The 13,279-nt window shown below is 42.6% G+C and overlaps 1 protein-coding gene across 2 annotated transcripts in view; it reads left to right on the top strand.

Annotated features, from left to right (window-relative positions):
- HEATR6 (HEAT repeat containing 6) overlaps positions 1-7,177 on the top strand; it is a 31,025-nt gene extending 23,848 nt beyond the window's left edge. For both annotated transcript variants that reach the window (XM_075904787.1, XM_075904788.1), the window contains 5 exons: positions 1,294-1,416; positions 2,716-2,840; positions 3,973-4,069; positions 4,933-5,137; positions 6,301-7,177. In XM_075904787.1, the coding sequence (XP_075760902.1) occupies positions 1,294-1,416; positions 2,716-2,840; positions 3,973-4,069; positions 4,933-5,137; positions 6,301-6,848 (1,098 nt within the window). In that variant the 3' untranslated portion in view covers positions 6,849-7,177. The remainder of the gene's footprint in view (positions 1-1,293; positions 1,417-2,715; positions 2,841-3,972; positions 4,070-4,932; positions 5,138-6,300) is intronic.
- Positions 7,178-13,279: the final 6,102 nt, after the last annotated feature.

Below are 13,279 nucleotides of genomic sequence, written 5' to 3'. Positions count from 1 at the left end.
GTAAATTCATATGGTCACTACTTTTTTTTTAATGTCATGCAGTCTTCATATTTTTTCACATTAAAGTTCCCTGTATAAACCATGAACAATTAAGATTGAAAAAGGCCTGCTTGGGAATATTCAAAAAGTTTGATTGTAAAGGTATTTTAGGAGATGGCTACACAAGCAAGCACTAGACTGTTTCAAGGCCTTGCATATTAATGACATGGTTGAATAGCTCAGTTGTGTTGCATGGAGAAGAATGGCCTTTAGAATCTTATTCTGTGGGTGAGATGGGGAAGATATTGCTATTTTGCTGATAAAGTTCAGCGAAGCATGCAGACAGCTAAACTGAAGGCAGTAGACTGATGTTGTTCACACACTTCTCTGCCCCCCCCCCCCCCCCCACTTGGCTGGCTAGCAAAATGTAGCTGAACCTATAATGTTTGCTTTCTCCATTGCAACTGAATCTGATGGCATTGCTCTCATTTTACCCCGTGAAATATGCTTCTGTACTTTAAAGCCTTGGCAGCAAATAGCCACTGTATTGTGCAGCTCCATTCATGTCACTGTGCCCTTCATGATTCAGAGAACTCTGCCAGGTCTCACTTAAAGAGGAACTGCTAATGCAGCAGTGTCCCTGGAATTCAGTTGGTCCGGCTTCTCCAAGCACAGAGTGTACCTCATACCTCTGTACTTTGATCCCACTTCCCTTTCAGACTTTGGTGTCAGTCATTGCCCTACTGCTGGGGTGCAGTACAGTTGACTTGGCTGCAGACTTGTATCCTCACAAACTCTACAGTGTGAATTTTAATGTGCTCTGTGATCCTTCTTTAATGTTTTTGCACTGAAGAGTGACACTGTCTCATGGCATGTTGGGTCTCCTACAATTACAATAGTTCCTGTTCTATCCAGGTGGGCAGTGAACCTATGTGTGCCCCAGTCCTTTCTGTTGCTTCTTTTCCTCCTAGCACACAGGCCGTAGCCGGTTGTCATTGTATAACAAAAGATACAGGTTGGTGAAATCAACAGTACTCTGTCTACCAGCCATATAATTTATGTTCAGAGTTGGGAGTACTCCTGTTTCCTGTGTGGCATCCAAATGCTAGTCAGCTCTTCTGCTTATTTCCTGTACAGGAATGCAGGAAGTTCTCATTGCTTCTGTAGACTCCTGGTATTTATTTTTTTTAAACACACATGATTTCTTAGCTTTTCTTCCCCCCCCCCCCCCCCCAAGAGTGGGCTTTGCAGCACGATATTGTCACCGCTGTTCTCTTTTAAAGAATGTGTCTCTGTTCCCGTTGCTAACTGCAGGATGACCGGCAGATACTGTGCATCACGCTACTTTTGGGGCTGACTCACAGTGAGAATCCACTGGTGAAAGCTGCCGCTGCACGAGCCCTTGGAGTCTACATCCTCTTCTCGTGTCTTAGGCAGGTTAGCGATGGGCCATTATGATCTTTCTCAAGCTTTTAACAATGTGTTTGGTGAGCAGCAAGCTGTTGAACATGAGGTTTCTTTGTGGAACTTCTACCAACACTGCGCACTCTGTTCTATGGGCACTATAGGCATTTGAACCTGTCCAGTATTTCTGTGTGAAATGTGGCATGGAGGTGCCGTGTAAAGTCCTCGCCCCCCGCTCCAGCCCCTTTGTCAGGTGAAAGGGGTATGAGGAAGCTTTAAAAGCCTTGCATCTGGCTGGGAGAGATTGCCTCAGAGCAGGAACTGCAGAAGGCAGCTATAGGGCAGACGACTCCTACACAAGGCCTTGCGTAGGGGGCTTGGGGCTGGAGCAAGAGGGGCATGTCAGGAATAGGGTCACAGCACATAGTGCTACAGAGTTTTCAGGCGGTGTGGAGGCCCATGAGCAGCTGAGGACAGTTAGTTGTGACTTAGACAAGTCTTGAGCAGCCCAGAACGGGGACGGTGCAAAGTTAGTTAAAAGTGATGCTAGCGCCTGACAGGACTGTGAGTTCTGTGCTGTGTTTCTAAGAGGCACAGCACATCTCATCCCGAGTCTGTCCCTGTGTACTGTAAAGCTGTGTTTGATACAGACTCCCATCAGCACAGCCTACAGGGGACCTGGGGGAAGTGTATGTGAATTTGCAGCTGTGCAGATGGACTAAACTACATTATGGAGCCATGGTTGCCATAGGCGGTTCCATTATTTTTGCAACATGGTTGAAAAGTCTTAGATGGGTGAATATTTTGACAAATTTGAATAGTAGCTGAAGTTGAAATTTTAGTTAAAATATTTGGAAAGAAAAGCTTTAATCACAGGCAAGGAAATGGAAACGAAATATAACATGCCACAAAAGAGAAGATTAGAGAGACATCTCAACAGGGAGTTTGGAGAAGCAATTACTTTTTCAACAATGGCATTTGATGAGTACGAGATTGGCAGTCCAAGTAATTATGCTTAAATCAAAGTACCATTGAAATTAAAATATGCAGTGAAATCATGTAGAAGCAATCACTCAAGAGAGGAGCAAATTTGGACACCTTGTAGAGGTAGGTTGTTAACTAGAGATCAAATAAAGCTGTACTGGGAACATAAAATAAAAAAAATTAAAAGTATCTCAAGTTTTTATTTAGCATGGAAGTTTGCTTTAATATAGCTGGTCTTTGCAGATTTCACTGTGACTAAATACAATGACATGTACAGAGCTAAGGAAATCCTCCATTTTAAAAAAAAATGTTATGCATAAAAAAATGACAAAACTTCTAATTCTCTAGGATGTGATGTTTGTTGCTGACACAGCAAATGCAGTCCTGAATTCCCTCCATGACAAGTCTCCCAACGTCCGTGCCAAAGCAGCCTGGTCCTTAGGCAACCTGACAGACACGCTGATTGTTAACATGTAGGTAGCAACATTTTGGCTAATAAAACTTGAAAAATAGCTTGAGAGCTTTATTATTTGTCTCCAAATAATATATGAATTGCCATACCTGGTTAGACCAATGGTCCAAATAGATCAGTGTAGGGGTATCTCTAGACTGCACTCTAAAATCGAAATAAGATATGCAAATTGTGTATCTTTTTTTTTAATTTTATTTTGAAATAGGCTATTTCGAAATTTGGTGCGTCTACACGGTGCCAAATTTCGAAATAAAGCACTATTTCAGGACATCCCTTATTCCTCAGGGAACAAGGTTTACAGGAATACCGAAATAGTGCATCTGTTATTTCAAAAATTATTTCAAAATAGCGGACACGTTCCTTGGATGTGGGGTAGCTATTTCAGGTAGTTCTGGTATCCCGAAATAGCCTTGCAGTCTAGACTTACCCTAGTTGTATTTGACTGTTCCATACCATAAATATTGGAGAAAGGTGCAAGAACCTGGTTGAGGGCAATTCTAGATTAATGTGCCTATACTGGATTCTTCTTCCTAGATGCTCTTAATTAGAGGTTGTCTTGTACCTTAAAGCATGAGGGTTTGTATTCCTATCATCTGTAACTCGTGGATGACTTTATTATCCAGATCTAATCCATTTTTTAATACCATTAAACTCTTCGTTTCATATCTTGGAGCAATTTGTTCCACAGCCTCTGTATGGCATAAGAATGAGATTTCCTTTTATTCTTTTTGTATTTTTTACATTTTGATTTAATTGAATATTCCTTGAAATGATAAATAGGATCATAAATATATTTCTTAATCAACTCATCTTCGTGCTGAATGATGGACCAGCTTGCAATTATCTTTTTACCACTTGAAAATTTACCATTGATTCCTACACTGTTTTCTGTCTTTCAGATAGCAGGTTATTGATGTCTGTATTTCATTAGTCTTATTTCACTACCAGCAGGCTTTCCTGCAGTGATGATATATACTATATTGTGTTTATCCTCCATCACAGCATTTTAGTTAAAATCAAGAGTATTATCAACTTAGTTATTTATCGTATATAGGGGAACTATATCTTATCTTTGCTCTGTTGTGGTCTCTCCTGTTTCTGCCTGCTCTGATCCTGGATCCTTATTTTGCTAGGGAAGTGATGGGGCAGAGCTTCCAAGAGGAATTCTCAGATCTCCTGCTATTGAAAATGTTACGGTCAGCAACTGAAGCAACCAAGGACAAAGACAAGGTTCGCTGGAGTGGGGCAGGGAAAGGAATAAATCTAAGCATAAAGGCAAAAGTTAAAACAACTCTTTACTTGCTTTTGACTATTTAATACAATGTGTTTCATTTGAGTAATTTCTAAGAATGGCATAACTGGGGAAGTTGACAGTAGCACTTACATATAAACAAATCCTAGAAGCTACTGCAAAACCTATTGAGACTCCACTGGCATTATTACCATAATCCATATCCACCATTTACATTATTTTATTTTATATTAATCTGTCTCATTTGAAGATAGAAACTGCTGGCATCTAGTTATTTACAGTGTGGGGACAAGTCAGTCTAAGGTATGCAATTTGAGTTACTTTAGTAGCATAACTCAAATCGACGTAGCTTAGATCTACTTTCCACAGGGTTCACACCATGTCAGGATGACAAAAGAAACTCTCCTATTGATTCCCCTTACTCATCCTGTTCTGGTGGAGTTCCAAGGTTGATGGGAAAATGATCAGAGGTTTGATTTAGTGGGTCAAACCTGCTAAATCAAACCCCGGTGGATCGATCACCACAGCATCAATCCTCCCCCCTAGTGAAGACATACCCTGAGTAAAGTACAAAGTGTAGCTTTTTCTTGTCAGTTGGACACAGCCTAAGTTGGTTAAAGTTCTGCTCATTTTGTAAAGCCTGTCTTATTTTCCCAGGAACTTTTTGAAGAGGCAGTTTAAGGGGTTGTTTTTTGGACAGTTGGCTTTTTTTTTTTTTAAAATAACTAAAATTAATTTATTTCAGTACCATATGCATGCATTTACTTTTGTATATGCACCAAGAGATCTTGACAGATGTATGTGTATACATTGAAAATATAATTTTTGCTTTGTTTTTCAGGTAAAGAGCAATGCAGTCCGGGCCCTAGGAAATTTGCTTCATTTCCTTCAACCATATCACATAGTAAAACCCAGATTTAGTGAAGCCATTAAGGAATCCATTCAGGCCCTTATTTCTACTGTCCAGGGTGAGGCCACCATGAAAGTACGGTGGAATGCATGTTATGCACTAGGAAACGTATTTAAAAACCCTGCCTTGCCACTTGGTAAGTAAAATCTTACTTTTAATTTTTTTTTTCACAGACCTCTTTGGCTGGGAATGCACAATGTGCTTGCAAAAGAGAATCTTAAGAGTTTTTTTTTTTTTTTTTTTTTTAAACTAAGAATAGATCTAGCACGGGGGTGGCCAACCCGTTACAGGCAAAGAGCCAAAATAGTTGTGCATATAGTTCAAAGAGCTGGTGGGGGAGGGGATGTTGTCAAGAGAAAAAAAAGAAAAAAAGGACTGCCCCTTTAAGAAACACGGTTAAAGGTTTTTTGGCCACATGAGGCTCCTGCCAGCTGCCGCCATCTTGAAGACGCAATTTTGAATGGCCGTGCCGGATGGCTCCCCTGCCCTGGTGAGCACAGGGAGTCAGGGGTCTTTTTCAGGGGTGCAGAGACAGCTTTTCACGAGCCACGGGGGCAGCTTCATGAGCCACACTTTCGGGAGGGCGGGGAGAAGAGCCGAATGTGGCTTGCGAGCTGTGGGTTGGCCACGGCTGATCTAGCATATGCATGTTTGATATTTTTTTTAAAAAATAACCTCAAAGTGTTTGAAATTTCCCTCACATCCCATAGGCAGAATCTGGCCCAGAATGTCTGTGTGCACTTAAATAGATCGTGTTCCTGAAAACACTTCCATATATGCTTAGCTTTACTACCTTAATTTAAATATGGGTATTCACAATAGTAAAGTTTAAGTTAGTGTGTGTTTGAAAGATCTGGGCAATAGCGGTGCTACATATGAGGTTTAGTGACTAAGGATAATGGAAAAAATGTTGGACTCCTAATAAATTTTGTCCTTCAGAGAAACTAAAACAAAACAAATTAAGGTCTCTGCCTTGTAATAAGTGGCATCTACTCAATAATTGAACTTCAAAAAGTATTGTTCTAATTAGCTGGAAGAATGTTCTATAAAAGCAACACAACAGGAGTCTCAGTGTAGTGTCCCTTAAGTATATTTTTCAGACATAGAGGAAAAAGCTAGATTTTCTTTTTTTATTTCAATACATCAAAAAACTGTTGATAGGTTTTATGTTTATGGGAAAAATCTTGAGTTTTCAAATGAAGACAAGTTTGGTGAGGTGTAATGTAAACTTTTCTGACAGTGGCTTTTGTAACATTGACTTGGTATGTTTTATTGACTGCAACTTTGCGTGCTTCTTAGGAGAAGCTCCTTGGACCGCACAAGCCTATAATGCTCTTACATCAGTGGTGAAGTCATGCAAGAATTTCAAAGTTCGAATCAAATCTGCCATGGCGCTCTCCATCCCAACCAAAAGGGAGCGCTACGGAACCACCGACCAGTTCTCCCAGATCTGGAGTGCATTGGTTATAGCTCTGCAGAAGAGTGAAGATACTGAGGACTTTCTCGAGTTCAAATACAGTGCCAGCCTAAGAACGCAGATCTGCCAGGCCCTGATTCATTTGTTAAGCTTGGCAAATAGCACAGACCTGCCATTCATTAGGAAAACAATAGCAGAAAATGGGGATGTGATCAGATCCTATATCTTGCAATATATGAAATCAGGTGTTGAAGATGAAGCAGGAATACACACAAACTCCCGGGAAAGAGAGAGAATGCTGAAAACAGCTATTGAGCATATTTGTGGTATTGAGGAGCTGTCAGAAGGCAAAACTAGAGTTGCAGTAGCTGCTTATTTAGAAGGTATCTTGACAAACCACATCAACTCCACTGAACTAACAGAGGCTTAGGAAGAGAAAACCATTGCTTTAATGACCAGTAAATTATGCCTTCTGATGATATACAGAGGTAGACTACCTCACTTTCATGTATGCAAGATGTCCAGGAGAGAGGTTTCCTATTGGCAACATTAAAACATTTATTTCAAACTTACTTGAATCAGTTGAAACTCTTGAGAAAAATTTTACAAAGCTGAGGAAAAAAACCCATTTAATCTCATTTACTTCCCTACTGTTAAATTCATTGTAAATTATCTCCATTTGTTTTGGCTGGTAAGTGATCTGATATCACTCTGAAAACAAATGCCTTTTTTACTCTCTGAATATTTTATAAGAACAGAGCCTTTTATGAGCTTATTTCCAAAATCTTTTATCACCGTCGGCTGCTATCTTCAAAAGCTTGCCCACAAAGGACACTGGCAGAATTGGTAATGTCTGCATTAACTTTTCTGGAACTCTGATCATAAATATAAAGAGTTGATGGCCTTTTCTCAGCATGGTATATTTTGTCACATTCATTACAGTCATGCAATAAACTCAGATATCAGTTGGAATACTTGAATAGCAGCGTGATGCAAATCAATTCACACACTCACCCTCTTCCTGCACAAGTGGACTGTTTCACCTGTGCACAGACACTGATCTCACCAATACCCCCAAAATAACTCCTACCTGAGTTTGGAACTTGTAGTCCCAGGTTTGATAATGCCGTACATCAGCCAAGATGCTACCCTACTTGCCTGAGAGCTGCAACTGGTTTCTTGAAGGGTGACCATGTTCATAGAATCTGGGCTGAGGTTTTGGCATAGAGGATTTGGGAGGCTAACTCCTTTAGGCTGTATTGAGAACCCCAGGTATAATCTCTGTACATGTTGCGTGCTTGAGCACTGTTACTTTGTCTTCCGGATTCTGTTCCCATGCAGTGATTTAACAGGACATATCAACTCTTGAATACCAATTATTATTTAGTTACTTTTATTATGGAGTATGTATGGAGAATAGGTACAGGTCTCTACCTTAGAACTGGACTGCTGTACTGACTGTCTTCCCCATTGGCTAGCTAATCACCTGTATTTTAGATGGGCACAGCTGTGTGAGATGCTTCCAAGGGAAGAGGTGTACCCAGGGCTGTGAGGCACATGAGCCCCACCTACCCTTCTTGTCTGTGCCTGCTGTGGATCAGCTTCCTGAAACCACCAGCCTCTGGCAACACAACACGGCTGCTCCCTTTGCAGGCTAGCAATAGGCAAACATCACCCCCGGGCATCCCTCTGGAGGTTCAGCCCATATTCCAGTGAACACGCAAGAACTCTTAGATACACTGTTCCCAAAGGGATGGGACACATCAGCTTCTAAGATTTAACTCACATTTCTTAACACATCACACACCTGGATACGGTGAAAACAAGAATAAGTTTGTCAAAGACCAGATATTGGAGGCATAGTGAGAGTACAAGAAACAAATGGCTCCATAGAAAACAAAATCATAACACGATTTCTTGAGCCGAAACTTAACTAACAAGACATTCCTCCATGTCTTTAAGATTGCTTACTCCAAGTCCCTTTGCCCAACTTCTTCGAGTATTGCTGAGATCCCTTCTCATAAGATCAAGCCTGCAGGTGGCTTGTCCTCATAGGCTGAAGGAACACAAGGCTGTCTTTCTGCAGCCCCCAAATATACCAGAAGTAATCTTTGATGCACATCTAAAAATAGGATCTGTTCCCCTCCCCACCTGTTTACTGCTTCCTGTTAATTTCCTTCTGAAGTCTCTGCCAACTCATTAGCATTTGACTTAATGTGCAAATAGACTCCTATTGAATAATATACAATTGTCCACCATACAGATAAGTGACTTCTAGTTCCTGGCTGGATAAGTTTGTCCAACACAAGATACTTTTGAGTGACTTGCTTTTTACGTACAGAACATCATTTTTAGAGTATATACATATAACTCCTCATATTTTCTGTATATTCATTTTCACAGTGAATTCAAACTGGAACAGGTGTGGAGAAGGGCTGCTAGGATGATCTGAGGAATGGGAAAACTTACTTTATCAGAGGAGACTCAAAGAGCTTGGCTTGTTTGGCCTAATCAAAAGAAGTCTGAGGGGAGAGAGGACTGCTGTCTATAAATACACCCACGGGATAAATACCAGGAAGGGAGAGAAATTATTTAAGTTACATGCCAATGTGAGTGCAGGCACAAAGGGGTATAATTTGGCCACCCACAGGTTTAGGCTTGAAATTAGATGAAGGTTTCTAACCGTCAGAGGAGCGAAGTTCTAGAACAGCCTTCCGGGAGGAGCAGTGGGGACAAAAATCTTAACTTGTTTCAAGATAAGTGTTTGGCAGGAATGGTATAATGAGACAGGCTACATACCATTGTAGGCAATCTTCAATTGCTAGTAGATATATCTCCAATGGCCACTGACTTGTATTACTCAGGCCATAAAACTTCCCCAAAATAATTCCTCTTTTTCCCCACCTCAGAGTACCGAATACCTAGCTTTTTGCAGGTCTCAAACAGGTTGGGGGGCTATGCATTAACCAATGTATATTTTATATACCTTGGGAGTACATTATACCATCCTCATTACAGCTGTGAAAACATTTTTCTCTTCATAGAATCTATACTATTTTCAAAGCAGCCGGCCTTAAAGTGACTTGAATGCCCAGTTCCTGTTCATATGAATGGAACTGGATATATAGAGCTTCTAGGCAGCTTTGACAAGCTCATTTTATTTTAAATTCCCAATCGCAATTGCTGAATTTTCTCCCTCTGACTCTGGTGCAGCAGAAACAAACATTGCAGTGGCTGGTTTACATTCATGGTTGATGAAAAAGCATTGATATACTCAGCAGATGTCTGGGAAAGAGTATGTTAAACTGCACTGCTGCAGACCAAAAATTATTTCTGTGAAGCATATTAATCCTTAGTCACCAGGATAGAATGGTCAAATAAATAATGGTCTTTGAGCGCAGAGGCCAGGATATTTTATGGATGTCATAATCTGATGCTATATTTCCACCCACCTTGAAGCTCTTATGCTGTCAAAGACGTGTAAAGGGCTTTACTGTTAATGCAACTGAGATTGTTGGTCAGCCTACTTTCTAGATTATCCCACTCTCTAGATTGAGGGCATGTCTTCACTACCTCCTGGATTGAGGGTGGTGATCGATCCAGTGTAGGTTTATTTATAACGTCTAGCATAGACACGATAAATTGACCACCGAGCACTCTCCCATCGACTCTTGTACTCCATCAAAATGCGAAGAGTAGGTGGAGTCGTGGGAGACCAGATGTTGAATTTTCACTGTGAAGATACTGCGGTAAGCAGACTTAAGTATGCTGACTTCAGCTACATTATTCATGTAGTTGAAGTTGTGTAATTTTGGTCAATGGTCTGTGGTAGTGTAGACAAGCCTACAGGAAACGCATGAAGTTTTATTCTTGTTTTTTCCATAGTTTCCCTCTAAACTTTGGGCTGTATGCCTGTAGGATTCTCATCTCACATGTAGAAACCTATGTTCTCTCTCTATTTAGTTTATTTTTAAAATCGATTGGACACGCCAGGGGGCTATACTGAGACCCACGAAGGATTTGTGACTGTTTCAAAGATAAAGATGCAGTGTGACATGCCCTCAATCTAGAGAGTGGGATAATCTAGAAAGTAGGCTGACCAACAATCTCAGTTGCATTAACAGTAAAGCCCTTTACACGTCTTTGACAGCATAAGAGCTTCAAGGTGGGTGGAAATATAGCATCAGATTATGACATCCATAAAATATCCTGGCCTCTGTGCTCAAAGACCGTTATTTATTTGTGGGGGTTGAAATGTACAGTGTGACACAGGACACCTCCTGGATCAGGTCCTCGGCTCATGGGCAGAATCTGGAGACCCAGAATAGGACTTGAGATTAGTGCTGCTCTGTTTTTTACACTTAGCTACAGGTGAGTGTTTGATCAAAGGTCGTATTTCAAAGGAGCCATTGGCTTAACCTCCCCCCCACCCCCGAAACAGCTGCACAAACATTTCAACTATTTTATTAGTTATAGGCTCACAGTGGGACCCATACCATGTGTCTGAACAGACAACTTCCAGGACACATCCCAAGTACTTGCAACTTGCATGTGGCGAAAGCCACTCAGCCCCACTAGAGGTTTGAGTGCAGGGTTGGCTCCAAGGGTTTTTGGCACCCAAGGCAAACTATGACTTGTCCTACCCCTCCCATTCAGTAATTTGGGGAAAGCAATGGAGGAACCAAGGCTAAAGTGCCTGTATGGCCAGCTCTTCCTGGTGGGGAGAGGAAGAGGCTCTGCATCCTCCTGTTCCCCCTCTCCTCTCCCGCCCAGCTGGGGGAACAACAGTTCAGGGAAGCGTTCGCCTGCAGACTTTTCCCCTGCCACTCCCATTGGCTCAGTTTTTGGCACCCCTTAAAGCCTGACACCCAAGGTGACCGCCTTGTTCACTTATATGGTTGAGCTGACCCTGTTTGGCTAGGTCTACACTGGCAGCTTCTTGCACAAGAACATCTTGTGCAAGGGTTCTTGTGCAAGAGGTCTTGCGCAAGAAAACATCCACACTGCCATGTGTGAGCTGTGCTTTTGCGTAAGAGCGCTCATGGCAGTGTGGACGCGCTCTTGCGCAAGAAAGCTCTGATGGCCATTTTAGCCATGGGGCTTTCTTGCACAAGAAATTTCTGCCCAGCCTCCACGCTGCCATCTTGTGCAAGAGCTCCTGTGCAAGAGGGCTTACACCTGTTATACAAGAGCATAGCTCTTGCGCAAGAAGCTCTCTTGCCACGCCGTACTGTAAATCTTGCGCAAGAGCGGGCGGGCAGTGTGGACGCTCTGTGGATTCTTGCGCAAGAATGGCCATACTTGTGCAAGAAGCTGCGAGTGTAGACATAGCCTTTGAGTGCTGAGTGCAGTAGACCAGTACGGGACGTAGAATAAGACATCCCTGCCTCCAGAATCTTTCCCTTGACTTGCTCTACCAGCATTGATTCAGGCAGAAAAATAGGTGGAGTTATGGACACCTTAAACACCTGGGCTGTGTCTACACTGGCATGAATTTCCGGAAATGCTTAAAACGGAATACTATTCCGTTTTCAGTTTTTCCGGAAAAGGAGTGTCTACATTGGCAGGCTGCTTTTCCGGAAAAGCCCTTTTTCCGGAAAAGCATCTGTGGCCAATGTAGACGCGCTTTTCCGGAAAAGAGCCATTTTCGCGATCGGGGCTTTTTTCCGGAAAAGACTACTGGGCTGTCTACACTGGCCCTTTTCCGGAACAGTGTTCCGGAATAAGGACTTATGCCCGAGCGGGAGCAGAATAGTTTTTCCGGAATAGCGGCTGATTTTGTACAGTAGAGCATCGTTGCTTTTCCGGAAATTCAAGGGCCAGTGTAGACAGCTTGCAGCTTATTCTGGAAAAGCGGCTGATTTTCCGGAATAAGTGGCCCAGTGTAGACACAGCCCTGGTGTTGGGGAGAGAGGCCAAAACTGCTAGAGAACTGCCACTTCATTACATGCCAAGTTTGAGACCAGAGGAAACATCCACAGCTTATTTAAAAGCCCATGACTGGCTTCCTTTAGAAGCTAGGAGCTGTTACTGTAGTGCTAAGAATCTACACAGATTGCAAACTAGACGTGAGTGGTCTCTTTGGAGCGTCCCCTGTTTTCAAAATAAGGTGGTGAGGCAGGGCTTCAGTTCCCTTTCAGGTGAAAAAGTTGTACCAGCGAATCCCAGAGGAACGTTAATCCAGAGCTGCATATTTCTGTGCAGGTGTCTGTAAGAGATGCCTCTGGAATGTGCCCACCGGTGCCTAGTTTTCCTCCTTCCTCAACCCTTCCTCAGCCTTTGGAAGCAGTATCTCTTTACCACTGCACTGCACAGAATGGGAACCCTTTGTGCAAGACGCTGCATATGCCTGCAGTAAGTGATCACTCCTGCCCCATAGAGCTTCAGGCCACATTTTCAAAGGCAGGGAGTGCACTTGGTTGGGTGCCTCGGGGCATTTGCAAAGCACAAGAGGGGGCTCACTACTTCTTTAGGTGCCTCCGTACCCAGACAAATCCAGCCCTTGCACTCTATGCTTTGAGTGGCAGGTTGAGTACAGATACTGCTCACCCACTAGCCTGGGTATAAATGACAGTGTAGATGGGGAGGCGTTGCTTAGACTAGCAGGGTAAAGATACGTGAGATCCTTAGGACATACGCACGCTCCTCAGTTCTCTATGTCCTGAATTGTGCATCCCACAGCTAGTGTCTTGCTGCCTCTCCGGTGCTGGAGCTTTTCCTCACTGCAGGGAAAGACAAGAGCAGAGGGTGCGCAGCAGCCAAACTGCTGCTGCCAAAGCCTTTTTCCTCTTCCTCCCCATCGCCAAAGCCTTTCATTGCCACGTGTCACGACTCGCTGCAGCAGGGATGCAGTTTGCATTT

This window comes from Pelodiscus sinensis, chromosome 21 (assembly GCF_049634645.1).
Source record: "Pelodiscus sinensis isolate JC-2024 chromosome 21, ASM4963464v1, whole genome shotgun sequence".
NCBI lineage: Eukaryota > Metazoa > Chordata > Testudines > Trionychidae > Pelodiscus > Pelodiscus sinensis.
Note: the sequence above shows the minus strand (reverse complement) of the source record. Positions and strands in the feature narration are given on the sequence as shown.